At 37.5% G+C, this 27,460-nt stretch overlaps 1 protein-coding gene and 1 pseudogene across 3 annotated transcripts in view; both read left to right on the top strand.

Annotated features, from left to right (window-relative positions):
• L2HGDH (L-2-hydroxyglutarate dehydrogenase) overlaps positions 1–25,030 on the top strand; it is a 33,589-nt gene extending 8,559 nt beyond the window's left edge. The window contains exons 5-10 of one of the 3 annotated variants that reach the window (XM_031453677.2): positions 5,966–6,128; positions 7,294–7,328; positions 14,387–14,554; positions 15,412–15,569; positions 16,685–16,816; positions 23,045–25,030. In XM_031453677.2, coding sequence (XP_031309537.1) covers positions 5,966–6,128; positions 7,294–7,328; positions 14,387–14,554; positions 15,412–15,569; positions 16,685–16,816; positions 23,045–23,240 — 852 coding nt within the window. In that variant the 3' untranslated portion in view covers positions 23,241–25,030. Of the gene's footprint in view, positions 1–5,965; positions 6,129–7,293; positions 7,329–14,386; positions 14,555–15,411; positions 15,570–16,684; positions 16,817–21,496; positions 22,233–23,015 lie in introns of those variants that run through there. The other 2 variants (XM_031453679.2, XM_031453678.2) reach the window with 2 other exon arrangements.
• LOC116153541 (histone PARylation factor 1-like) lies at positions 9,669–12,520 on the top strand (annotated as a pseudogene).
• Positions 25,031–27,460: the final 2,430 nt, after the last annotated feature.

Here is a 27,460-nt window from a genome sequence, read left to right as displayed (position 1 = left end):
AAGGGAGAGAGCCTAGAGAATATATAGACTGTTCATTCCTGTGCATCTCTCTAGGCCATCAGATTGAGGTACACTTATACTCTAGTGTTTTTCTTTCCTCTTCCTGCTCTTTAACCCCAAATTACTCTCCTTGAACTGTGTTTTGGTTTTATGGCGTCAGCATATGGAGAAAGTCATTGTATCACACTCACTGAGGCCTCTGTTGTAAGGATGTGGTTGAAGATGTAGTTTCACTGTGTCAAACATCATCTCTTTGAGAATATTCAGGAGAAATTTCTCTCAGACCTCAGTTATAAGAATAATTTTGTTTTTTTAGAGCACAACTGGCTTATTTTTATCTCATGGACACTGTGAATTGTTTAACTGATTGCATTGTCCTGTTTGGCTTGGCTCTAAGGAAGCTCAGAGACACATTTGTGCCCTGCTCCTGCTAAATATCTAGGGCCTTAACCATACATTTTTATTTTGCTGTACTGACTTCTCCTTTTGTTTCATCTTATCTTTCCACTCTCATTTTCTATCTGCTCTGATTTTTTGCAACTTTCTATTGAATCATAACATACAAGAGAAATCGTAAGTGAAATTTCATTAAGTGTGATTAGCACCTAGATCAACAAACAACATGACCAGCGTCGCAGTATTCCCCTCAGGTCCCCTCCTGGTTACTATCTTTCCCTTAAGAATAGCCACTGTCCTGACTTTTACATCATAGGTTTTTTAATTTTATGTAAGTGGAATCATATAGTATGTGTTCATTTGTGTCTGGGCTTCTTTTTATTCAGTATGGTTTGTGAAATTCATTCATGTGATTGCATACAGTTGTAGTTTGCTTGTTGTCATTGCTGTGTAATAGTCCATTGTGTGAATATAGAGTGATTCTTTATACTATTGTTCAGCATTTTGGGTAGTTTTCAATTTGGAGCTATTCCAAATAGTGCTACTAGGAACATTCTAGCACATATATTTTGGTGAACACAAATAAACACTTCTGTTGGATATATACCTAGGAGGGAAATTATGCTAGGTCATAATTTGTATATATGTTTAGCTTTGACAGATGCTGCCAAAGAGTTTTCCGTAGCATTTGTCCCAAATTATACTCTCATCAGCAGTATATGAGAGTTCCAGTTGCTCCTTATCCTCACCAACACTAGACACTGTTTGTTGTTTTCATTTTAGCCATTCTGGTGGGTGCGTAGTAGTACTATAATATCATTTTAATGTACATTTCCTTGTTGATTTATAAAATTGTTCACCTTTTCATATGATTACTGGCTATTTGAATATTTTCTTTTGTGAAGTAACTTTTTAGATCCTTTGCCCATTTTTCTATTGGATTGACAGCCTTTCTTAACAATTATTAATTCTTACTAATTTTGTAAGTTCACTATGTGGTCTGGATATGTGTCCTTTGTTGTGTGTGTATATACACATATTGCAGATATCGTCTATGACTCTGTGGCTTGTCTTTTCACTTTTAATAGTGTCTTTAGATGGACAGACGTTCTTAATATTTATATAATCATTTTACCAATTTATGCATATATTTCCCTTTTATACTTAATGATTTCTGTACTTTGAGAAGAAGTCTTTGCCTGTTTCAACATCAGAAAGATATTCTCCTGTGCTTATTTTTCTAAAAACTATACTGTTTTACCTTTCACATTTAGATCTATGGTCCATTTGGAATTGATTTTTGTTTGACTCTGTAGAGTAAAATAAGCTATTTAAAAAACATTGTAGAGAGATCTCAGGATATCTTAAAACCAGGGTGGTGGATAACTCATCTAAGAGCTTGTCTTGGTCAGTTGGGGCTACTACAAAAAAGTATTGTAGACCAGATAGCTTATGAACATCAGAAGTTTATTTCTTACAATTCTAGAAGCTGGAAGTCTGAGATCAAGGCTCTGCAAGATTTGATGTCTGGTGAGGACCCACTTCCTGGTTCATAGACAACCATCTTTTGTTCTTACATGGCAGAAGGGGTGAGGGAACTCTCTGGAGTCTTTTTTATAAAAGCACTAATCCCATTCATGAGGGCTCCATCCTCATGACCTGAACACCTTCCAAAGGCCCCACCTCCAAATACCGTCACATTGGGGATTAGGTTTCATAAGAATAAGAATGTTTCATAGCATAAGAATTTTAGGGGCACACAGCCATTTAGTCTATAGAAGAACTGGTTTTCTAGACTGATGCTATACTTTAAAAAAATACTAGTATTAAAATAAAGAGATTAGGAGGCTATATGTATGTGGAGGCAGGAAGTACATGGGAAATCTCTGACCCTTCTGCTCAATTTTTTTGTGAACCTGAAACTGCTCTGAAAAATCAAATCTACTTAAAAAAAATGAAGAAATTAACTCACTTCCGGTCCCTTATCAATATCGTATTTAACAAAAACTATTGAGGGCTTCCTGAATATAAAATATCTAAACCTGTTGCTGTTTTATAGCTTTTTGTGATTTTGATGGAATTTGGTTTCGGAACCAAGATGTCAGAATCTCACTGATCTTATGTCAAGTATTCCCTTGCCATTTGAGAATGAAACAGTTTATAACCTCTCCCAGAAAGGCATGCTAATTTTTAAGATGTGTTTCTATTTTTATGTAGCAGTGAGAAGCTCTTTCAAACTTTAAGATTGGTGTAAAAATTAAATAAAAGGACATATGAGTTCATGACCTCACTGTAGATTTGCTCATGATGTAAAAACAATATTGGTTGTTGAGTTTGGAAAACAGGATTATTAGTTTCACTGTGGTAATGAAATCTGGGGGATTTGGAAGATTCCCGATAATCAGCTGGAACAACAATCATTGTCTGTTGTGAGGGATTTTAAAGATAGAAAAAATTAGAAAAATCCTTGTGAGGGGCTTCAAAGATGGAAAGAATTAGAAACAGGGACCCACGGTTCTTTACGTCATGCTTTACTATTAATAAAAAAAAAGAATGGAACAACTTTTCACATATCATAAATGTTGAGGATGAGTCTGGATATTGCTCTGTGCACCTGACCACGAGATCTTACAGGTCTCGGAATGAGGTAGGTGAAGTATGTGTTTATAGATAATCAAGTTACATATCTACATGCATTTTTGTGTTTTAAAACTGAAGAAACTGGTTAAGGTAATTTCCCAAGGTCCCACAGCACCTAAAGGGTCCCCTCCTCCCAGATCTGATTCAGAACTGGTATTCCTTCTGTTTGGTTTGAGCAACGTTTTCTTCTCTGCTATGTGCTGAACACTATGTCGGGCATTGCAGACATGAAGATGAATGAGACATGGTCGTCATCCTGAAGGAAGTTATAGTGTAACAGAAAATACAATTTTAATACAGTGGTTAAGTATTCTGATAGAACTGATACTCTGTCTTGTACCAGTGTGAGGGAGAGCTTTTAGCGTACTCTGAGAATCTGGGGAAGCCTTCTCAGAGGTGAACTCCCACCTGAAAGATGAATAAATAGTGTAACTTATAGAAAAGTTAAATCCTACTATTCTCTGAGGCCTCTGCAGTAGTGATCTACTTTATAGAATGTCACATTATAATTATCAGTGTCTAGATGTATTTAGGGGCGGCAGAATATCATGGGAAATATACTCTTGTTATTTCATAAAAGTGTGTTGAGTAAATTCCTCCCTTTTCCCCCAACCTCCCCACCACAATCAGGAATGAGTGGCAAAATTTCCATGGTACAGGATTACTTCTGTTTCTTCCAGACCTTCCAGAAAGAAAAAGTTTATCAGGGGAGCTTTAAAGGACTTCTTGGACCAGATCTCTTTAAGAAGAAATTAAGTGCCTCTAGGAGAAGTATCTTGGAAAATTTTAAACTGCCTCTGTGAACTTTGACTTTGAAGGCTAGCCCTTGGCAGTGTTCACTATGGGTAAATCCTGACAGCTTCCTCTGGGCTTAGCTGTGCTGATCTGTCTGCCTTTTCTTTAACCCTACTGGTCAGCCACACGTTCCTCTGTTCCTCTGTCTTTCTGACTGACATCCACCTCCCAACTTTCCCTGCTTGCCTGATTCCTTTCTAGCCACCTGACCTGCTATGACCTCAGATTTCAAGCTCTGACCTGCTAACCTGGACAGGGCACACCCAGCCTGCAGGCTGACAGACACAGCCAGCCTGTCCCCTAGCCCCACCCTGGGCCAGGGCATCCGACTGCTTGGTAGCAGTGACTCGCTCTCCTCTTCCCCCCACATCACTGACCCAGGAGGGGCACACCAGCATCTTGTCTGGAGGGGCACAGCCAAGACTGGCAAAGGGAAGAAGAAGGGATACCTGTTAGGGAAGTCTAGAGTAGGGAGGAGTTTAGTACATTTAAAAACAGCCCTCACAAGTTCATTTCAGTCAGTTAATATCTGAGTGCCTCCTGTGTGTCAGGCATTGTGTTGGGTTATAGGCATATGAGGTGAATAAGGGGGATATTTCATATTAGAAAAAACTGTTGCTATGAAGCACTTTTACATCATGTTTTTATCCCTCTGTTACACTTGTCACATAGTTTTATGTTAGGTAAAGAAATTTTTTGTGACTAAACTGTTAGTATTACCCTAAGTTAGCTTCCAGGGTTATTGTACCCCAAATACTCTTTAGAGGTTGAAGTTGAATTATACCTACTGACCTGTGAATTTAAGGATTTCGGGCAATATAAGGTCTAATGTAAACTCTTACGTGTATCTACTACCTTGAAACAAAAGGGATGATTTCCTGCTTGATTCTTGGTGAATGTGCTCATATTCTGGAAGCAAGGCTGTCAGGAAAATGATGAAGTTTGCCAAATGTTGCATTCATTTTGTAAAAAGAGACTGTGGGGCATTTTATGAGCCTTCACCTCTTGTGTCATCAGGGATGGGTGGCAAAGTCAAAAGCTTTTAAAGGCCAAGCCGGTGAATGTATTGGGGTGGGGTAGAGCAGTGAATACAGCATGAGATTTAAAATAATATTATCAGATATCAAAACTGCAGCAACAGTGCTGTGCCTGCCAAACAGGAGGATGGCAGCGTTTACCAGTCGCACTCAATTCCTGGGCGTTAGTTATCCTGGGAACCAGGCTGCCCTCTCAGGGGAAATTGATCGGGAGCACTGATACACTCTTACATACATTAAGGCAGTGGAAAACGGTGCCATTACCAAGGATTCACCAAAGTATAGTCCACAATTAGTGTGTGAAATTCTGCACATATCCTTGTCTTCAGAATTAGAAAAGGCCAATGCACATTCAACATTTATTCCAAAAAGTTAAATAGGTATGGTTGTAGATCATTCATCTATAGAGTTTAAACATGTTTTGAGTGGCAAAACACAACACACATACACACAAGCCGCAACATAGCAACAAAAGACCCAGGCTGTTAATTTCTCTTATTGCCTGGAGAGAAAGTTTGAGTTAACCACGTAAAATCTCCATTCAATATTTGTAGTCTTGAAGAAAGAGTCTGCAGCAAATCAAATCATCAGTCTGCAAATATTGTGAACAACTCTTGAGTTCTCACTGAGTGTTCATGACATATGATATAATCCTGGGAAAATCTCAGTGGAGTTTATTTAACATATAATTGTTTGGTGATAACAGAGTTTGACTCAGAATTAGATATGACTCAGAATCAGATATGGTGAGGGATAAATAGAACTGAAAAACTCCTTGTAGCAGCTGGAAGAAGCTGGCGAAATTAACTGCTATAAGGAGGAGAATTATTTCCTGATCCTAGAGATTTTATTTAACTACTATTATTTCTTTTATATCTTAGACAAATTATGTATTCAGTATCAAATTTAGGCACTGAATGGAGCAAGCTTTTATTTTAGTTCTCTTTAAGACTATCAGATGTTTTCCAGGAAAGGATAATGTATGTTATCCATGAAAATAAACAAAAAAAATTCAATCAAAAATCAAATTTATTGAAAAACCTATCCTTAATGATTTTTAATTGTACTGTCTTGACTTTTTCACAATCCTAACCTAGGGTCTAATGGCTATCGATTGTCCATACACTGGCATTGTGAACTACCGGCAGGTGGCTTTGTCATTTGCCCAGGATTTCCAAGAAGCAGGTGGCTCTGTTTTGACCAATTTTGAAGTGGAAGATATTGAAATGGCTAAAGAAAGTCCTTCAAGAAGTGAAGATGGTAAGCTATCCTTGTCTTTTCTTTTGAATACTTGAATTGACATCTAAAAAACTGGGGATTATTTTTGGCTACGGTAGTACCAACAAGAGGGCCACTAGGAGCGAGGCTGGAGTAGGGTGCAGGACTGGAGGCAGGTGCAGAGAGGATGAGGGTAAACGTGGGAGAACTGAGACTTCTAGTGAGTCTTGTGCTAATAGAACTAAGGACACTTCTGACTGGTACTAAGATTCAAACTGCCAAGGCTGTTACGGAAAATTAACTCCTAAACACTTCCCTACCCAGTAGGTTAGAGTCAGAATCCCTTGGGGATGCTTGTTAAAAATACTTATTTTAGCATCACCAGTCTTACTGAATCAGACTGTCTGGGGATAGGGCATGACTCAGCCATTCTGAACTACACACCCCATGCCCCCACTGTAGCCTGCCCTTAGAATTTGTTTTGTTTTGCTTTGGGAATAATTCTTTTTCTTTAACCAAATGAATTAGTTTGTAAGCCTTAAATTTGCTGTTGGGAAATTTGAAGGAGGCAAAAAAGTAGTTTATTCTTCCTTGACAGATTTTTAAGGAGATCTGGGCTGTCTGAATCATTTCCCCAGTGTCCTTCTAAATTCTAAGATGATGAACAAAATTGTTAAATAATTAAGATTGTTGGGTAGCTTAATCATTCAAACTTATGATGCAAATAAGTAAATCATAGTCTTTATCTGCTGTACTTATGCTTTAAGTCTTTGAGAACCCGTGTATCTGATGGGGAGCTAATTTTATACATAGTTTATTATTGGAAATTTTGTGTTGCAGTAACTCTTGCTTCTCCCCACAACTTAGAATCTGCAAGGTTTCAGGTAACCAACACTTGGACAACAAGTGTCATAACATTAGTCCTGTGGAAAAATACATACTGATATATGATGATCCATTTCATAGCATGTTTCCTAGGATTGTAGCTCAAAGAAAAGCTGGGACTGCCTGTATGGGAGCTGAGCTGGGGAATGGTTTACAAGCATAGATTAAGTGAATTAAAATTAAATATGCTAGAAGTTTTGCTAGAGTTTTATACATTCTCAAATATGACTAGTTTAATCTTGTTACTTGATAAAAAGCTTTAGAATGAAAAGTTTTAGATTTATTTTTGCTAAAAATAAATCTTTCACTAATTTTTTTTCAGGAATGAAATACCCGATTATTATAAGGAATACAAAGGTAAAGATTCTTAAGCAAAACTGCTTTCATCTACTTTATCTACTGTCATCTCCTCTTCCTTCTTAAGAAGTTGAATTAACCACAGTGCTGTACTTTATATATTGAATGAAATTTGTCTAATGTAAAAGTTATTCTAAGAGAAATCCTTTGAGAACAACATTAACAGCTTTCAATCTAAGAAGGGTTTCAGCTTGGAAATGTCTCCATAAAGTGATTGTGCTGGCAAAGAATAGGATTATAAGCACTTAGAGTAATAAAAACTGATAGATGTTTTATTGCTCTGCCTGTTTATCTGCATTAACTTATTAACTCTACTAATTAGAAGACTTTGAGGGGGGAGAAGTTTGTGCAGAGAGAGATGGACTGCTTTCCTCCATCTTCTGAGAGTCTAAAATTATTATTGAATGGCATAGAAGGATTGCATTTTCTGTATGTTCACTGAGCAATCAGTTCAGTCAGGAGAGTAGAGTTGTTTATGAGTGTTGTAGAATTTATTACTGGAATTAGGCCTTACACAATTTTGAAAGGATCTGAGGAAGTGAAGGTTCAAAAGGGGAGGTGGTAGATCAGAGGCCTCTGCAGCCAGTCTGAGAAGCCAAGTGTGTCCGGCAGCTGAAGCGGGTCTGCAGACAGGACGCTCACGAGGAGCTGTGAGGAGCTCTCGCCTCTGTCTACACCCAAGTAGTGGGCTGGGGCAGCGCTTGGTCAGCAGGATCAGAAAGTGAGCTGAGTATAGAGTAATTCAGTGGGCAGTGTTTGTCACTTCTTTGGACAAGAATGACCTTCAGAGGATAAATGGCTGCTGCTTTGCTTCTGCCTCCCAAATCATATGCAGTTCCTGTTTGGTCAACTTTAAGCTGAAACCATATAGGGAAGCATTATTCCCAGCTTAACCAGATTGACACAGTATAAGCCCCTGCAGTCTATCCCTTTTCAACTTGGCATCTATTCACACCCCTTATAACCACATTTAACTTCCAAATAAAGACAGTAGAAAAAAATATGCTTCCATCAACAAGGTGCAACTCTCTTTCATACACCTGAAGATATGCTTACTCTGCAAAAAAGGTGCGAAATCCACTTTATTGTTTGTTAATGTTCATTTCTGTTCTGGGTGAGTCACACTCCCATTTTGAGATCCTGTAACTTAAATGCTGAGATATAAGGTTAACCACTATTTAAGCATCTTACATTAAAGCAGTAGTTCTTAACTGGAGGCGATTAAACCCCCTAAGAGACATTTGGCCAATGTCTGGAGATATTTTTATTGTCACAACTGGTAGAAGGGGGGCAATGCTACTGGCATTTACTGAGTAGAGGCCAGGGATGCTGCTAAAAATCCTATAGTATTAGGGACAGGCCCCTACAAGAAAGAGGTATCTGGCCCAAATGTCAACAGTACTTAAGTTGAGAAACCCTGTGTTAGACAGTGTGGAAGCGGCAGAGATGGCTGTGTTAGTTTTCTTGGGCGACTATAAGAGAATACCACAGCCTGGGCAGCAAAAACAACAGACATTTATTTTCACACAGTTCTAGAGGCTAGAAACGTAAGATGAAGGTGCCATCAGGGTTGGTTTCCGGTGAGATCTCTCTTCTTGGCTTGTAAGTGATTGCCTTCTCGCTATGTCCTCACATAGCCTTTTCTCTGTACATGCACATGTGCAGAGAAAGAGTGGGAGAGAGCAAGAGCAATCTCTGGTGTCTGTTTCTCTTATAAGGACATCAGTCCTATTAGATTAGGACTCCACATTTGTGACCTCATTTAACCTTAATTAACTTCCTAAAGGCTCTTATCTTCAAATACAATCTCGTTGGGAGTTGGGGCTTCAGCATATGAATAAGGGGAGGACAGAATTCAGTCCATAACAATGAAAATAAAGAAAGAATTGAGTATATATAGACAAATATATTTATTTCAAAGTAAGGAAGAAATACTCACAGCTACTACACTCCTCATTTCTGTTACCAGTCATGTGGTCATAGCTGATATTTATAATTTCCTTCTTCCACTATTCATCTCATAGTCCTTTTGCCCTTGGCACTAATCTCAGCTGGTCATGGTGCCTAGTTTGGTGGGCTAACTCAAATTTTCATTTCTGAAGTGTCTGTGCCATTAGCTGCCCTGCCTGTTTCGGGTTGTGGTAGTTTCCATTAATCATTACAATAGTATGTGGGGGAAGCTAAGACATACCCCAAGAGAGCTGTATTCCAGACATGCTCCTCTTTATCATCCAAGCCCTCTGTGTGGTAGCAACTCAGTTTCTCCTTGAGAGTCAGGATCAGTATAGTCATCCCCTCTGCCTGTTGATTCACTGCCAGGAGGAACCCAAAGTGGCCAGGTTTGGCAGTATTAACTTCTAGCTTAGTGGAACCATTGGTTATTCTCTAATGGAAGCATTTTTCCCTTAGGAACTAAGACTTTTAGACCATCAGAGCCAAAAGTTGTAGGGATAGGAAGCAAAAATTTTACTAGTGGATTATTTTAATAGTAAGGAGCTTCTCCCATTTCTACCTCTTGATTTCCAGACCTGTGAATCCTGGTTATGGGAGAAATAACACCATATGTTATACCACACACATATATATATTAATCACTAGTTTCAAGTGTATAAAGCATCCCAGAAGACACTGCCCCAGGCCTGTAGGTGTTGCCCGCCAGCTAGTGCTGTTATTGAATCTTCAAAAGCCCATTCCAGTGGCTTCAGGATGGTAGGGAAAATGGTAAAATCAGTGCATTCCACAAGCATGAGCCTGTTGTTACACTTCATTTCCTGTAAAATAAGCTCACTGATCAGAAGTAATGCTTCTGGGTAAAAATACCGTAATAGTGAATAAGACATCCTATGAGTTTCCAGATGGTGGTTTCCATAGAAGCATTGTGGACAGGGAAGACAAATCTGTATCCAGAGCAAGTGTCTGCTCCAGTGATGGCTGAGTGCTGTTGCTGGTTTTGTTTTTGATGGAAGTGGTCCAGGGACCATATCAGTGTCCCTATTGATCTCTGCTGTTGGTAGATTGAACATTCAGTAGTGGCTGTAGACAGATCAGCTTTGGTGAGTAAGTCTATTTTGGTGAACTTGTGCATTACCTGCTTGCTGCCGTAACCTTTTAGCTCATGAAGCCACTGCGTGAGGACATGGGTGCCTGGAGAGAGAGGCTAGCTAATGTCCATAGAACAGGTCATCTTGTCTACTGATTATTAAAGCCTTCCTCTTTGGCAGTCACTTTTCAGGGAACATTCACATGGAACTCAAATATCTTTTTCATTTGAACCTGTTTGGAGAGGTCCATTCACATACCTTTTCTCCAGAGCTTCTCTTCCTGACCATCCGGCCAACCATTAGTCATTGCACACGAAGCCATGTAGATCCATGCTTCTAGCCACCTCTCCTCCTTGGTAGGAGAAGTAACCAACGTTGTGTTCACATTCTGCCCACTGGGAAGATTGCCCTTCACCACAGTCCTTCAGGACCACTCCCAAGGCAGGCTCCAGTGCTGTAGCTGTTCACTTCCGAGTGCTGCCAAGATGTTGTGCAGAAGCATTTGTGAACGAGACCTGTATTTTTTCTTCCTTGATCGGCTGATCATAGAGAACTTTAAGGGGGCCACGGGGATAGGTTGAGAGGGAGGAGATACTTTAGCGGGTGCTGAGGTCTGGGAATTTGAGCCACTTGCCTCCACAACGGATATGTGCCTGCAGGACATGTACAGCCTTTTCTTGTATATTCTACTTCCTCTTGATGATAGAGTTCCATGTACACACCCAGTGTGCGGCGTGGTGAGTTGGACAATACCTCGTTTATAGTGGGTAGTTCACATGATAACTTGGTGACCTGTGGTCAAGTGTTGAGTCAGAGCCAGAAGCACTTTCTCAGAAGGAGGATAATTACGTGCAGAGGAAGGTATACCTTCCCTCCAAATTCCTAAAGTTCTGTGCTGTGATCCCACTTACAGGGGCCTGCCAAAGCCTCCATAAAACATTACTACCAGCCACACACTCAGTTACCATCAGAGCTGCTGGATCATGTGGCCCAAGTGGTAGAGCAACCAGGGTCTCCATTCAAAAAAGGGTAAAAAAGGAGGATGGTCAGCAGGCGCAGGAAGTGTAGGCCTGGTGGGGAGCGGCAGCAGTGCAAAAAAGCAGTTGATGTGAAGAAGAGTAAATCCTATGAAGCTGATGTCTCCGGTGACCTTACCAAAGAAGTAGAAAATCATGATAAGCTTTCTCAGCATGAAGATGTCTATCACTTCTGGAAGTTCTGTGAAGAGCTTGATCCTAAGGAGCCCGCTGATTGGCTTTTCTGCAAGCCTTGAGCTTTGTTTAGTAGGTCTTTATGATACCCTTGCTGGAAAACATAAAATGGACAAAAACTCAGCAAGCATGATTTTAACCTTCACTGGAGGTTTTACTGTGACCCTTCTGAGTTCCAGACCATTGTTACTGGAGATGATAAAACTCAGTTCCACATGGGTATTTCAGGGAGTCTCCTGATGAACTTCCTGTATGTTTGTACAAAAAAAAGAAAGAAAAATTGTATAATTGTTCCAAATGGAGATAGTGTGTTTGTTGCAAATTATTTTTTATGATAAAACTTAAAGAAGTAACAGATAAAAAGAAAGCTAGTCTCTTGAAAAACATAGATGAAAAACTCACGGAAGCAGCCAGGGAATTAACTGGGTTACTTATTGGAACAGACAACCATGAAGATGAAACACGGTGAAAATGTGCCTGAAACAGATGGAGACAGACTTCAAGGGAATTTGTGAGACAATTGTTGAAGCACCAGTTGATGAGAAGAGACTGAAAGCTTTTGCCCTCATTCAGGAAATGATGACTTTTATGCAGTTTGCTAGTGATGAATGGATTATGGGATGGGGCTTAAGTGGGAATGGACTTCTCTTGTTATGGCTCTGACTATTTTCATTAAGTTGCTGGCCAGCTTTTACCTCTTGCATATACTCTGTTGAAGAGAAATCTCTTTTCAGAAATTATTGAAGATTATTTGGCAAACAGAAGTAAAGAGAATAGACCAACTTGCAGATGAGTGAGAGCTGGCTTTCTTTGGAGTATGTTATTTTAAAGCATTAGTATTAAACCTGTGATTTTTTGTTTTCAAGGAATATGTAGATTGATGGAAACATTTAAGAATTTTTATAAAGCTTAAAAAAAAAAAAAGGATTAAAAGTCTGTTTCTGGCCCTGCCTTCATCTAAGGCACATTTTCACTAGAGTAGATCATCATGTGATGCAAAATATGCAAGGGCCAGTAGGATACCAGTGGATGTACTTCACCCACAGTTACTATAGTGGTTGCCTTTTATTTTGGCATTTTTATTTAGTATAGTTAAATAACATAATTTAAAATTTTGAATCATCTTATCAAGTTGAACATCTATGTTTTATGACAGGATAAAAGAAAAAAAATTTTTAAATAAATTTTTGGGGAGAGGATTTGCAAATTAAAGCTTTATAGATTACACATGGGAAAGAAGTGTGTTTCACTAATGAAACAGCAATAGAGATGCATAGTTTCATTTTTTTTAAGAAATTTATGTTTGAACAAATGTATCATTCAATGGAAATTCAAAATTTCCATTTTGAATGTGAAATTAGTGTGTTACTGAATTTAATTATTGTTTTGTGTATAGCATAAACTGATTTCAGAGACTTACGACAGTTTTTAATCATTTTTTCCTTTGGAACTTTTCCTTGAGTTTTTAAAAGAGGACTTCTAGGTTTTGCATTTTGGTACCATTTTACAAAGTCTCTTATCTTTACATTTATCATAAGGCTTATTTTCATTTTCTATTCTAAGAACAGAAGAATTGCTGACCTTTCAAGTAGGAACTAGTAAATTAATATCACATGAAAATACTTCTTGTACTTGTGGTATATAACTCCAGATGAACAGGAAAGATATTAACATACTTAGAAGAACTCATTTTGTTTTTGTTGACATAGTCCTTTTGACTTCAAGCGTCTTAAAACTTTCATGGTGTAGTCTAGCTAGAATCATCTGATTCTTGTCAGAAGTGTGACTTACATAACTCTGGAGAAGAGGCTTACCTTTGTCCCTAGGCAAAAATAGGAAGCATGCAGAGGTAGAATAAGGCTGAATCAGTAAGGGCTGGAAAGAAAGAGAATATTGAGATAGGTGAGAACTCCAAGGCTTCAGAAACAGGTCCTCTGGGAAGGAAATCTAGGAACAAGAGATTACTTGGAGCAAGAAAGTATTAGTTGTTTACTCTGCCAGAAGTAAAGCAATGGAACTTAGAGTGTGGTGGTGAATTCGGGTTGAAAGAAATCATTTAGGAAATAGAGCTGCAGATTGGCTAACCCTGGCAAGGTAAAGTTAAAAATATGCAAATGATAATCACAAAATGAAATTTTTGGGAAAACATAGCAACCTAAGATTAGCAGTCTCCTAGTCATTAAAGCAAACTTTGACTGTAGTGTATGTTCTTAGTAAATGTAGATTGAATGAATGAGTTTTCAAAATTAGCCTCAGTTTGCAAAGTAGACAATGATCAAGAAGGAGAAATTGGTTGGTAGGTAGGTTACAGTTGGAACTGAGCAAGATTATTGAGTGCAAAGCAGCCTGAGAGTAACAGGTTAATTACTCCTGGGTAAGACAAGAGAAGCTGTCTGAAATACAGAGAAGGCCAGGTTGGTTGGAGCCACGTGAATGAAGTTTGCTTCTTCATGCTACAAGTCGATAAGAAGTTCCACACTAGATCTTAGTAAAACAGGGGTGTATGTGTTTATGGCCTGTTAAGTATCCTCGGTAGGTCAACAACTGTATCTCTAAATTAAAGTGTAAAATTTAAGGTGACATCCTTTTGGGTGCCACTGTCCTAAGTTTTTAGCTGCCACCTAAATGCTGAAGAACTTATTTTGCTGTTACTTGTATTTAATTTCCTCTTTTAAAAGGAATAAAAAGGAAAAGTCCATATCTGTACCCTTACCCTTATTGTCTTTTCTATCATCTCTTCCACCACCCACCCCCAGACCTATTCTTTCTACTTCCTACAAGTCACTGTTCTTTTCTTTTGCACTAGGGAGAGGAGGTTCGATGTCAGTATGTTGTGACATGTGCAGGACTTTACTCAGACCGTATTTCAGAGTTGAGTGGCTGCAATCCCAATCCTCGAATTGTACCATTCCGGGGAGATTACCTGATCTTGAAGCCAGAAAAACGCTATCTTGTAAAAGGAAATATTTATCCGGTAGGTAATGATGCTTCTACTTTCTCAAGATGGTTGTGGGCAAAAAGGGAGTGAAACAAAAACTTTTACTGAGGTTAGAAGTAAGAGATATTTTGAAGAGCATTTCATCTGTTTCTCTTGTGCTTAAATCCCTAAATCTTTATTCTGGTATCATAGTTATTAAGTTATAATTAATCATCCATAAATATATGGAAGCTTGTGTGCACTGTGGGTAAAGGCTGTCAAGAAGGAACCCAGTCCTTCCTCTCTGGTGGAAGAAGTACTCACAGAGAACTTTCCCTTGTAGCGTGCCCAGATCCCAGCTCTCTTTCTTACTTAGTTCACTGTCTGTAGGTGCAGGAAAGGGGGTGTGGCCACTCTGTAGTTTCACCGTATAGAAGACAGAGCCATTTAAATGAAAGTTTCATTCTTCTTTCTGGAACTATTAGGTTGAATTACTAGTGTTTAGCTATTTAATACTTCTAACTTTGCCCAAACCTCCATTTTATCTGCTTCAACCTATTACATTCCCCCTTTAGGAAAGCCTGTACTGTGAAGGTTATGCTTTTTCTGGCAGCACTGATTTTTCTTGCCAACCACATATATCCCTAGTTGGGGAGGGTGGGGAACACCCTGAAATGGGACATTTTCTTTACCCAGAAAGAAGAATATGTGGGACAATGTGCATTAGTGTCATAGCATCAGTATTTCCTGTGTGGCATTTCTAGGCAGAAGCATGTAAATAGAAAAGGATAACAGAGTACAAATCAAAAGTAGTGCAAATTAAATGCATGGGAAGAAAACGTTTTATGTTTGCATGTGTAATAAAATGCAGTACGAAATGAGGCTAATAGTTCTTTGCTCTGTTAAATCGGTAGGTCCCAGATAGCCGATTTCCTTTCCTAGGAGTTCACTTCACACCGAGGATGGATGGCAGTATTTGGCTAGGGCCAAATGCGGTTCTTGCCTTTAAACGAGAGGGCTACAGACCCTTCGACTTCAGTGCCAGAGATATTATGGATACAATTATCAAGAGGTAACTTTATTTCCTTAAAAAAATGATTTTATGTGCTAATATTTTTAATATGGGAAATTATTTCTTTCTTGATATTCTGTTTATTTGATAAATCCTCCTATCTGTGGTTGGTACATTGGTTTTTTAATCCAAATTAAGAGCCTTCTGAAATAAGTATAACATTTATTTCTTGAAGTAGTTCAAGAAAATTCTGATGAGCCAGAGTGATGTCTTGGTTAGAAAGGACAATACCAAGAGCCAAGAATGATCACATGGCTGACAATCCAAATCTTGTTTTGCTAACATTCTAGTTGAGTTAAAGAAAAAAAAGTTTCTCTCAGAATCAGTGGATGGTTTACTTTGATAAGAGTGTTTTGAGCCAGTCACCACGATTTTGAAAACTTCTGTAGAAACTGCTGATAACAAAGGTGGTTTCCTTTTGTGGAGAGCTAACAATACTGCTGTATTGACTTGGGATCCAGAGTCTTTGCTGTTATAAAAAATAACTCAGTGAAGTAGTTTGTCCTTTTAGCAGTGTTGCTCTCCAGAGGGTTTCACATCATCAAAATCACTAGAAAGCTTTTGAAGCTGTACTTGAGTTTCACCCTGCACAGATTCTGATACAGATGGTTTAGGATGGGGCTTCCCAGCATGTGTGTGTATAAAAATGTATATATACATGGGCGCCATAGAGTCTCACTTGAGAATCACTGCTAGAGTATCTTACCTTGGGCTGCCTAAAGAAAAAGTAAGCTAAATATCCCACATGTTTAATGCCCTGATTTAAAGATCTGTAATGCCTTTTAGGTATGTTTTGAAAGCATGCGATATTTGCATTAAAAAGCCTTGATGAGGGCAAGCTTTATAGAATCCTAGTTTGAAACTGGCATTCCCTGGGAATTTGAGTTTGAAAGATGTTTGCTTTTAGAGTTTGGAAGGTATTCCTTTGATGAAGTTTCCTTCTTACCTTGGCCAAAAGTTGATTTTTTTTTTTTTTTTGATATGTGGGTTTTCTGACTTTGCCTAGATTTCTGTGATGTTATCCACCCTCCCCCAAAATCTAATATCTGTAAAGGCGTTTTATAGTAATAAAGAATTCCTTTCTCTCATAAAGTTTTTATTTTCTTTGCCTTCAGTGGCTTGATTAAACTGGTGTTCCAGAATTTTTCCTATGGAGTTAATGAAATGTACAAAGCCTGTTTTCTCAGTGCAACAGTGAAGCACCTTCAAAAGTTTATCCCTGAAATTACTGTCAGTGATATACTCAGGTAAGGAAAAGCCACGAGGACTATAAATACAGTTATAACCTAGGTGAACTTGGGAGGTGGGTCTGACTTGGTGGTTCATAAGCACACTTGCCATCAGTGTATCCACTGAATTTTTGTGTGCTTTTTCCCAACAAGCTGTTTGTTCCCCTTGCAGTTTGGGCATTGCTGCATTACAACTCTTGGTGTATGATCTAGGTCCATTTATGAGTCCATTTCTCTAGCCTGTGTTCCAGCATTAAGCTGAAATCTCCATTGCAGTTGTATTGTGATGCCACCTTCACCTTTGTGTCTAGCTATCACGCATGATAAAACATCTCGCCTGAATTTTTAAAAAATCTCCTTGGCCACTTATTCTTGTGATTCCAAAGCCTTCTGACTTTAATTCTATACGAGATAATTGATCACTATGTTACCTAATTAGGTAATAAACACATTAAAACATTATACTTTGGTTTATTCTTAAAAACTTTTAGAGGCATACTCCTATACCTGGCATCTTACCTTGCTTCCTCTCTACCTCTTTTGTCCTTTCTTGAGTCCTACTCCACTCAAGGACTATTTGCAAGGCAGAAGTGGGAAATAGTGTGGTAACAGTTAGTCTGGGTCCCTGCTCTAGGGGTGTGGGGCAAAGGAAGAATTACTTAAAGATTTTTTTCTTAAAGATAAAAGGCTTTCTGGACTTGATCTATAGCTTGTCCTAAATCCCACACAAGCCTATTTTCTTTTCTCTCTGGTGATATTTTTAGACTGTTTACCTTTTCCCTGAACCAGCCATTCGTTAGGCCTAATCAGCAGTGTACTTTGAGGTCATCTCCTCCCTGAATCCATCCCTCCACGAATGTCTGGAACACTAAGTGTCTGTCTCCTCAGTAACAGCTGCCGAGCTTGCCTGCTGTAAAATGTCAGCAGCTTGACTCTCTCTGGGAAGAGGGCAGCTGTCTCCCTCGGGGGAGCGTCCTGGCCTAAGCCTGACTCTCGTGTATCCTTTTCAGACCAGCCTCTTTGAGTCCTTAGAAGGACTGTTAAAACCCAGCTAATGTTTTTAGTCTTATCTCCCCCACCCCTCTACTCACCTTTTGAAATGGAAGGGATAAGAATATCTGGGTTTTATGTTCTTTCACTCACCTGTAAACAAGGCTTTTATGTTTTCAGTGGTCTGCCTTAGCCGACTTGCTATGTTTTATATCTGAAAATAGATTGGTCAAATCTGGTGTCTATTACTGCTATTAATATTCCTTGGAAAACACAATAGGTGGGCACACTGAATTCTGTGTATGAATAGTTGCAGTGAATTCACTACCCATATTTGATTACCACCCTTTTGTAGAAGCCTGAGGAAAACTGTTTAGATCAGTGGATTTCACATGGTAGAACTGGACTTGGGACTTGTGGGTTGTGGTGAATCTGGGTGTGAGGGTGTGAATTTCAGCTACCAGTTTCATTAGCATGTAGTCAAAAAGGGCACACGACACGGTAGGCAGGTGCATTTGGGGACACGTTCAGCCCAGTCACAGATGAGTTTCTCTCTGGAGATGAAAAAGCAGAACACACTCAGCAACTCCATTTGATTCCTGCAGCTGCTAAATGCAAGAAGTTATCAGTAACAAAAAGATTGTAGAAGATATGTTTAATACCATTTTTATAAGTTTAAACAATACTGTGTATGTTTATGGATTGCACATGTAATGTGTAAATAAAGACAAACATGGAAGTGATAAACACCTAATTGAGGAGAGTGGTTGTCTCTGGGGAGAGAAGAGAATGGGACCCAGAGAGTTTCACAGGAAGCTTCTATCACATCTATAATGCTTTATTCCTTAAGCTATTTGGTAAGAAAATTGGTGTTCATTATGTTATTCCTTGTACCTTGTTATATGCCTAGAATCTTAATACTACTACTAATAAAACAAGATCAGTAGACTTTCTCATGTTTTGAAGCCCAGGTCCTGCATATCTTGCAGTCAGTGTGGTAAGACCATAAATGCCCTATCATTAATATTGGGACAGAAGCCTATTAAGCAGTTCTAGTGAAAAAGGACTAAAGCAGCGCTTGTAGTGGGATGTTTAGCTCAGGATGGTGTTCTTAAGCTGCAGTAATCACCAAAGGCCATCCAGCTGGACTTCTCATTGCCTAGCCAGAGCATCTTGGGCAGTGACTTACTGGTGAACGTTAGATTGGAACATAAAGTTATAACCTGTCAAATATGCATGAGGTGTATGTCATTATTAAATGATGACTTCTGAGGTTCCTAAGTTTAGCTCTAAAGTCCTTAAATTTGTCCTGTGATTAATGTTGGCATGGTAATTTAACAGCAGTTTGTATCTGTTAGCATTGTAAGGATGTAAAACATGAAGACATATATGCCAAGATCCCCTCATTTTCCCACACTGCATTTTGAAAATATCTTCTTGGGGTAATTCTGTAATAAGTTTTCAGGTAAGATGTTTTTATCATGAGTAATAGCTAAAGACTACACTGTCGTTGTGAAATGCGCGGGTGAAAGCCAGTCCTGCAATAAAGGTGATCTAGACCCCTTTGCAAGAAAAAGGATTTCTCATTCTTGGTACTATTGACATTTTGGGCCAAATAATTCTTTGTTTTGGGGACTGTCCAATTAATTGTAGGCTGTTTAGCAGCATTCCTGGCCTCTACCCACTAGATGCCAGCAGTTCTCCCCTGATTACAACAACCAAAAATGTCTCCAGACATTGCCAAGTGTCCTCTAGGGGGCAAAATCTCCCCTGATTGAGAACTATTTGTGTAGAGAATTTGGTAACCCTCACACTACAAAATACTAAGAGAGTCTGGAGAAAATATAATGAAAATCCTTTGAAATAGTTATAGCTGAGAGTGCAAGAAAGTAAGGGCATCTCAGAAACAAAAACAAAGAGGAAATTGAAAATCCAAGTACTGAGAGAAATTAGTACTGATGCTGACCTGGAAGGGTGGGGTGGATTTTCTGATTTGGGTATAAACAAAGCTGAGTTTTATTTTTAATTGATATGTGATTTACATACAATAAAATATGCAGATCTTAAGTGCTCAATGAATTTTGGCAGTTGTATAAACTCATGTATCCGCCACCTGAAACAAGATGTAAAACATTAGAGACTTACGTTTTAATTGCCACTCAAGTGCTGAAAGGAATCCTTGGGTCTGTGAAAGGTAAAAGTTGGAACTGAGACCCCTTTGTAAAACCAGGGGCTCTGAAAGGACTATACCATCAGTGAAAAGGACATCTAGAAAAAAAGTTTCCCTGGTCTTCGCCAGGGGGAATCTCCTAAAAATCTAGAACCCTGGGCCTGCCCTCACAAGTACTTGAAGTTTCAGTTTGTACCACCAGTTTGATCTAGGAACTTTAAGCTGAGAAATTAACTTAAAAAGTAGACCAAGAACAAAAACTGACATAACTACAAGCAGAAATCAATTAATCTATAACAGTGGTGGGTGATTTTAATACATGTCTGTTGATCGAAGATAGATGAAGCAGATAAAATATTAGAAGATTTGAACAACACAATTAAAACACTTGTTTTAATGGATGCATAGAACTCCCCCACCCCCATTACAGAATACTCATGTTATTCACGCTCTCACAAAACATTTACAAAGGCTTAAAATGTTCTAAGCCGTAAACCAAATTGTCAACAAAATTCAAAAGTTAAGCATAGAAAAACCATGCTCTCTTGCCACAGTCCAGTTTGGTTGAACATTTGTAACAAGAATACTTCTCCTTTGCAGCTGGAAATTAAGATGGAATGGTTGACTTGGCCTATATCACCACTCTCAATTTAATTATGCTCATGTGAACTTCTATTTTTAAATTAACGGTAGATCCTATGGCGAGTTTTTTAAATACTGGATTGTCCTATTTGGAACAAATATGTTAGCTGTAGCCTGTCATCGCTGTTCTCCAGCCCACAGGATAATGTTTGTCACAGAATAATAAAGCAATAACTACAGCCCTTCTCAGATGAATGAATGCCATTAGTTTCATATTCACCTGTTGTTTCTAGATATATTTAAGAGTCTAGGGTGTTCATTCCCATTAAATTTAGTTATAAATATGGCAAAATACATGGCTACAAATAGCATTAAGCAATTTAATATAGCTAAATTCACAAATATTAAATTTGCTGAATCATTTGTTCTTTCAGCTATTAAAATAGAATGTAAAAGAGTTAAAAGTTAAACAATTTAAGTTTTCAAGCCCTATTGAATACTTCCTACATACAAGGCGTAAATCTAGACATGGAGGCGAAGTAGGGGTGTTGTACAGGCTGCTGTCCTGGCCCTCAAGATGTTTGTGGTTTCTCTTACCTGAAATTTCAAATTATAATATTCGTCTCAAACTGAGGTACACTGAGGGGCAATACCTATATGTAATCATACAAAGAAAAACCCAGAAGTTGCATTAAGTGCTGAATAGGAAACATGAAGAATTTGGTAGTTTAAACATTTCATGTTAAACAGTTATTTTAGTTTGAACTAAAATGATATCCTTAGAAAAACTTAGTACTGTATTTTTTTTTTTTTACGCTTTGGATTATTGGTTTTGAATACTTGAGCAGGAGTGTAGGGGACATTAGAACATAGTTGGTGTTTGTAAGAGGAAGAAGTAAGTATAGATACATTTTTTAACTGTGGTTAATCAGTATTAACTTCTGTTTGCTTACAAGGAGTAAGGAGAACGTACTAAATAAACCTTCGTGGAGAGGAAAGGTTTTATTTTGAACACTCAACATGGTCATGCCACTGTGTGTCCTCTACATACTGGCCTTCTGCCAGATAAAAGGAGAGGGGCGAGAAAACTCACAGAGATGCTCTCAACAGCAACAGGAGCATTGTCCAAGAAAAGAGAGGAGAAATGCTGCTTTGATGATTGAGAGAAGCTACCAATACAGAATGTACAGAAGGGGCCACACACTGGCTGATAGCCTGTTACATGTCCTTACCCTAAGAAATTTCAGCTCAGTCCCATTCTGTCTTTTTGTGTTGTAAGTGTTGTATCTGATTCTTCCTTGGGAATCCTTACAGTTCAAAAATCTCCTGTCCAGATTTCCTGCAAGCTTCTATAGGACAGATTACTTACTTTTATTATAGAACTTTTCACCCTTGTTGTAATTCTTATATTTACCTCTATACCAATGAACTGTATAGCTGTGTGTGTAACTTCAGGCACGTTACTTAGTCTATTTTCTTTGCTGTTAAATATAAACTGAAACAGTCTCTTAGAGTAATTGTGAGGATTAAATGAGAGAATTCCTAGCATGGAGTAAACACTTGGTAAAAAATAGCTATTATTATCACGATCTTTCCTCTCTTAGAAGATCGTGTTCTCGTATTGTTCTTTGTATCTTCCTCAAGTACTTATCTGCATTGGCCCAGAGTCAATAAAAAATGTTTAATATTGTTGCCTGATTTCTCGATTCTTGGTGGTGTGTATAAAGCTGCTGTTTTCAAGCTGGTTTTTCTAGAATAGTTTCAGTGGAGGTGCTTTTAGACTCTAAAAATGTCTTATTCAGACTTCATCAGTAAACTATTTTAAAAATTTAAAAAAAATCTAATTTGTGAACTCAAGTGTTATAAAACATAACTTTTAGTATTAAAGGCTCTTACCTTTAACATGTTGTTAATTCATTTTTGTGCTTTTCCCATCATCTGTTTAATTAATTGAAGTTTGTCCTAATATTGAAGACTAAACTGTTAAGAATTAAAACAAACTATAAAGCAAGAATTTTCTGCCACTTGCAAATATTTTTCTCCATAAATTTTAATAGTATACAACCAAAACAGAACACAAAAATACATAGAATTCTGTAATGTTCATAGGAATGCAGCTGATATGCATAACTCCTGCTTTCTTTGCTTTCTATTAATCAGAAGAGCCTTATTATTCCCATTGATTGATTTTACAATAAATTTACTTTATAAATTTAAATAAAATACATCTAACTAAATATGGATTTATCTGCTACTTTTGGAAAGAACTCATTTGTGTATTCATTGGTAAGCATTTATTGGCACTGTTACATGACAGGCATTATGGTCTAGGCTAAGGATATAAGTTTGACTTTTGGTTACACACGAACCTACTGGGTTTCCACATAATTGTGTATTTAGAAGAGTAAAGACTTCATTGCTTTCAGAATACTTTGAAATCACTGACACATATGTAAAGTGTCCTGTCTCTTCCAGTCAGGTGACTACCACTGTTGCTTTTGCAGAGGTCCAGCTGGAGTAAGGGCTCAAGCCCTGGACAGAGATGGAAATCTCATAGAAGACTTTGTATTTGATGGAGGAGTTGGCGATATCGGAAATCGCATTCTTCATGTGAGAAACGCACCTTCCCCTGCTGCCACTTCGTCCCTTGCCATTTCTGGAATGATTGTAGATGAAGTGCAGCAAAGATTTAAATTGTAAATAATGAAAGCTAGGTATGCATTTTAATCTCCACATTCAGCAGTAGGGATGTATCAATTGCATTCTTTAATTTTAATTTAAGAAAAATGGTTTGAAAATAACATTTTTAGTTATGTCATTAGGTAACTGCTGAATTTTTAAATGATGTAATGTAGAAATAATAATTTTTTAAAGTACATGCTCTTAAAGAAGGTACAGTTTTATCTGTCCTGAATTCCTGATTTTGTTAGTGACCCATCTTTACCAACCATGATCTAAAGACTTGGCTTTTTTAGCATTTCTGGGAAAGATGGCATGAAAAATTGATTATTCCCTTAACCTTTGGCTTTGTGGTATCCAAGCTTTTTTGTCTTTCCTAGACAACATATAGTATAATGAAGGTTGTAAACCTCCTTTTAATTTTGAAGAGTCATAGAAAAGTTCACATTACTTAGAGTAACAATATTCGTATTTGGGAATTTTTAATTCTTGATTTAAAAAATACATGAAATTTCATATTTCAAAGTAGGTTGAATAAGATTCTATCTTATCTATATTTGTAAGAAATAACTTTAGAAAAGAAACTCGAAGCCTTTATTTTTCCCAGTTTCTTTATAATTGACTTGGTCTAGTGTCATCACTAAAATCGAAGTAGCAGTACACTCAATGGTTTTGCCTGCTCTTCAGCCTTCTGTGGTTGAGAAAATAAAGCAACTTAGAATGCTGACACTGATATGCAGAACTCTGTAATTTGAAAAAGTATTTACCTCTTATATCTCTGTTCTTCAGTTAAACCAGCATTCTCAGATGTTGGCCAAGATCACTAATGATTCATGCCTACTTGACTTTTCAGGACTCCTGTAAACTTTTATGAGGATATTTCTTCATTTTGAGGAGATACCTAATTTTGAGGCATTCACTTTTGTAAACCGCAGAAGTGCCTTACATTCATGTGTACTTCATGAGTATTTTAAATTGTTGCTCAGTGCCATACTGTATTCTGTGTACTGTATATATGTGTGCGTGGTATCTGTTGAAATGATTCTTGCAATTCAGAAAGTTGAAAAATAGAAATATAAGTGAAAATATGGTAGAATGTGGGGGAACTTCTATTGTAGAACCACTGTTCAGGTGAGACATTTTCATCCATTCCCTCACATATCGTCTCTCTGGATTAATCGTCTCTTCATTTTTCCTTTCCTCTTGTCTCTCCAAAGCTGAATGATGGATGAGTTAGAAAGATGTGCATTTTGGTTGATAGGAAAACTTTTGTCTTCTTCCTTTTCACTTCAAGCCTCGGCGATGACGTTGATTGAGCTACCTCACCAGTTAATTTGAAAGGCTGCACAGCATCAGTCAGCTCATGTTCAAGAATAGCACATCCCAGGTAAATAGATTCAGCAGTTATTCAACGCTTGGGATGAGCATATAGAAAGCAATTAGAAAGCATTCAGAGGAAACAAGCCCTAGTGGTTCTTCCTAGCAACTGATTCCTCCCAGAAATGTGACACACAGGGTATTTTTCTGTTTCATTACAAGACTGTTAACATATAGAAAACATTACAGTTCTCTATTTCACCAACAGTAACATTGCATATACACTAAGCTGTGAAAGACTGAAATTACAAAAATAACCATCCTAATTAAAGCAACCCTCATTCCATTTGAGTCTTTACCATACCCCCTGAAAACACAAGTGAAAAAGTTATTTCAAGTGTTTTGAATGTGTAGATTATTCTATTTTTAAAACATTTTGTATTTATGTCAATAAAGAAGAATTGTATATTAATATTAAAAATATTTTAATGAGCCTTGGTGTTGTGAACATAATTTTTAGTTATTTAAATTGTAAATAATGAAAGTTATTTACTGATTCAAGTTAATTTTATGTGTGAAACACTATCACAGGCTTAAGATAGCAGCCAATCAAAAAAAAAAAAAAGCTTGTACTCGTATAAAAATGAGGTAGAGTAGTTTGTATTTTGGGTAAAATGTGGAGCACTTTACTACTTACAAAAATGGCTTTTCATTTGATGGGGGCAGTATCTGGCCGAGATCAGTGTTATCTTCATACCCTGGAGCACCAGGGAAGGTTATTTCTGTTACATAGCAGAATGTATATAACATATAAATTACACAGTGCTTTTTGGGGGCGGGAGGGGTTCCAATAAATAAATCAATCTTTTGGAATTTCACACAAAATTATAGTTCCTCTTGGGAAGACATCTTTGATACGCTATCTCTTACAGGGGGTTAGGCTTCTCATGAGCCTCCTATAAGGGTTATAGGGCAAATGATCTGGCTGAATGCCTGCTCCAGCTTCTTTCCGGCAGGTGGACTGTAAGAGGACCAGAGTTAGCTACAGCAACGAACCATGAAAGTGGGTGACAGAGACATTTGTTGTTTCCTGTGGCATTACTTTGCTTTGCTACTGACTGGCAGCACTTGTAGCTTTAAATAAATTGAGGAAGTAGGGAAGAGTAAATGGGAGAAATGTTAAGTTCTTCAAAATGTTTTTCAGTGGGAAAATACTAGTGGTAAAATTTTTACTGCCTTTTAAAACTTGAGATGTGCTTGGGTCATTCAAATTATCTCTCTAAAGTCATTCTAAATTCTAAAAAGACAAGTAAAATTACTGTCAAATTATTAATATGATATCATATTAATTTTAACTCATTTATGATTGAGTTTTTGTCATATATCCATAGGCCCTCCCTCTTACCGTATCAGTGTGTTTAATACTTCTATTTTTTAACACTTGAAGCAAGTATTTATAATGAGCTTAGAATTTTTCATTTAAAAATGGCTTTTAATTAATGTTTTGAATACGTACAACATTCATATGTTGAAATGTCAAAGTCATGAAAAAGTGCACAGTGAAAAGTCTCCCGCTCTCTAACCACCCAGTTCTCATCCCTGCGGCAACAAAAATTGTCAGTATCTTGTGCAGCCTTGCAGAAACATTATATTTATATGTAATAAAATACTGCCTCCAGTTTTTTTTACACAAGTGGTAGCATACTCTGCATACTGTATTATACATCCTGCTCTTTTCATTTTGCGGTACATCTTGGAGAATGTTAAAGTGGCTTGAACGCAGTAGCCTGGTTCTTTTTAAATGAATTTATAGCTTCCATTCTCTGGATTTATTTGTTGAACCATTCCCTTATTCCCACTGATGATTATTTACATTGTTTATTTCTTGGGGCTTTTTGTTGTTTTTGCTGTAACAGTACCGCAATGAATAATCTTGTATGAAGTCACTTCACACACGAACAAGTATACCTACAGGACGTTCTTAGAATTTACTAAGTCAAAGGGCATGTGCCTTTGCAATTTTGATATTGTCAAGTTGCCCATGACAGAGACTGAACCAATTTACCAATCTCACCAATAATAGATCAGTGTACCTGTTTCCCCATACTCTTACCAATATAGTATATAAGCAAACTTTCTGATCTGTGCTATCCTAATGTGAAAAATGATAACAGGATGATTTAAATTTGCATTTTTTGTAATATGAGTCAAGCTGAGCATCTTTAATATGTTTAAGACATTTATTATTTCCTTTTCCCTTTTCTGTGAACTGTCTTTTCATATCCTTAATCCTTTTTTTCTTTTTTTAAACACATTTATTTATTTATTATTTTTTTAATGGAGGTACTAGGGATTGAACCCAGGACCTCATGCATGCTAAGCATGTGCTCTACCACTGAGCTATATCAACCCCCCTTTTTTTCTTATTAAGTTTTAGTCTTATTAATTTGTAGAAACTCCTTTAGATATTAAATAAATTAACTCTGTAGGAAATAAGTTGCAAATATTTTTTTCCTGTTTGTCATTTGCCTTTTGGCTTAACTTGTGGTGTTTTTTTTGGCCATACATTATATATATATATATGTTTTTTTTAATTGACGTACAGTCAGTTTACAATGTTGTGTCAATTTCTGGTATACAGCATAATGCTTCAGTCATATATGAACATACGTATATTCGTTTTCATATTTTTTCACCATAAGTTACTACAAGGTATTGAATATATTTATCTGTGCTATACAGTTGTTTATCTATTTTATATATATTAGTATCTTCAAATCTCAAATTCCCAATTTATCCCTTCCCATCCCGTTCCCCCCTCCCCGTAACTATAATTTGTTTTCTATGTCTGTGAGTTTGTTTCTGTTTTGTAAATAAGTTCTTTGCCTTTTTTTTTTAGATTCCACATATAAGTGACATCATAT

The sequence above is a fragment of the Camelus dromedarius genome, chromosome 5 (assembly GCF_036321535.1).
Source record: "Camelus dromedarius isolate mCamDro1 chromosome 5, mCamDro1.pat, whole genome shotgun sequence".
In the NCBI taxonomy this organism is placed as follows: Eukaryota; Metazoa; Chordata; class Mammalia; order Artiodactyla; family Camelidae; genus Camelus; species Camelus dromedarius.
Note: the sequence above shows the minus strand (reverse complement) of the source record. Positions and strands in the feature narration are given on the sequence as shown.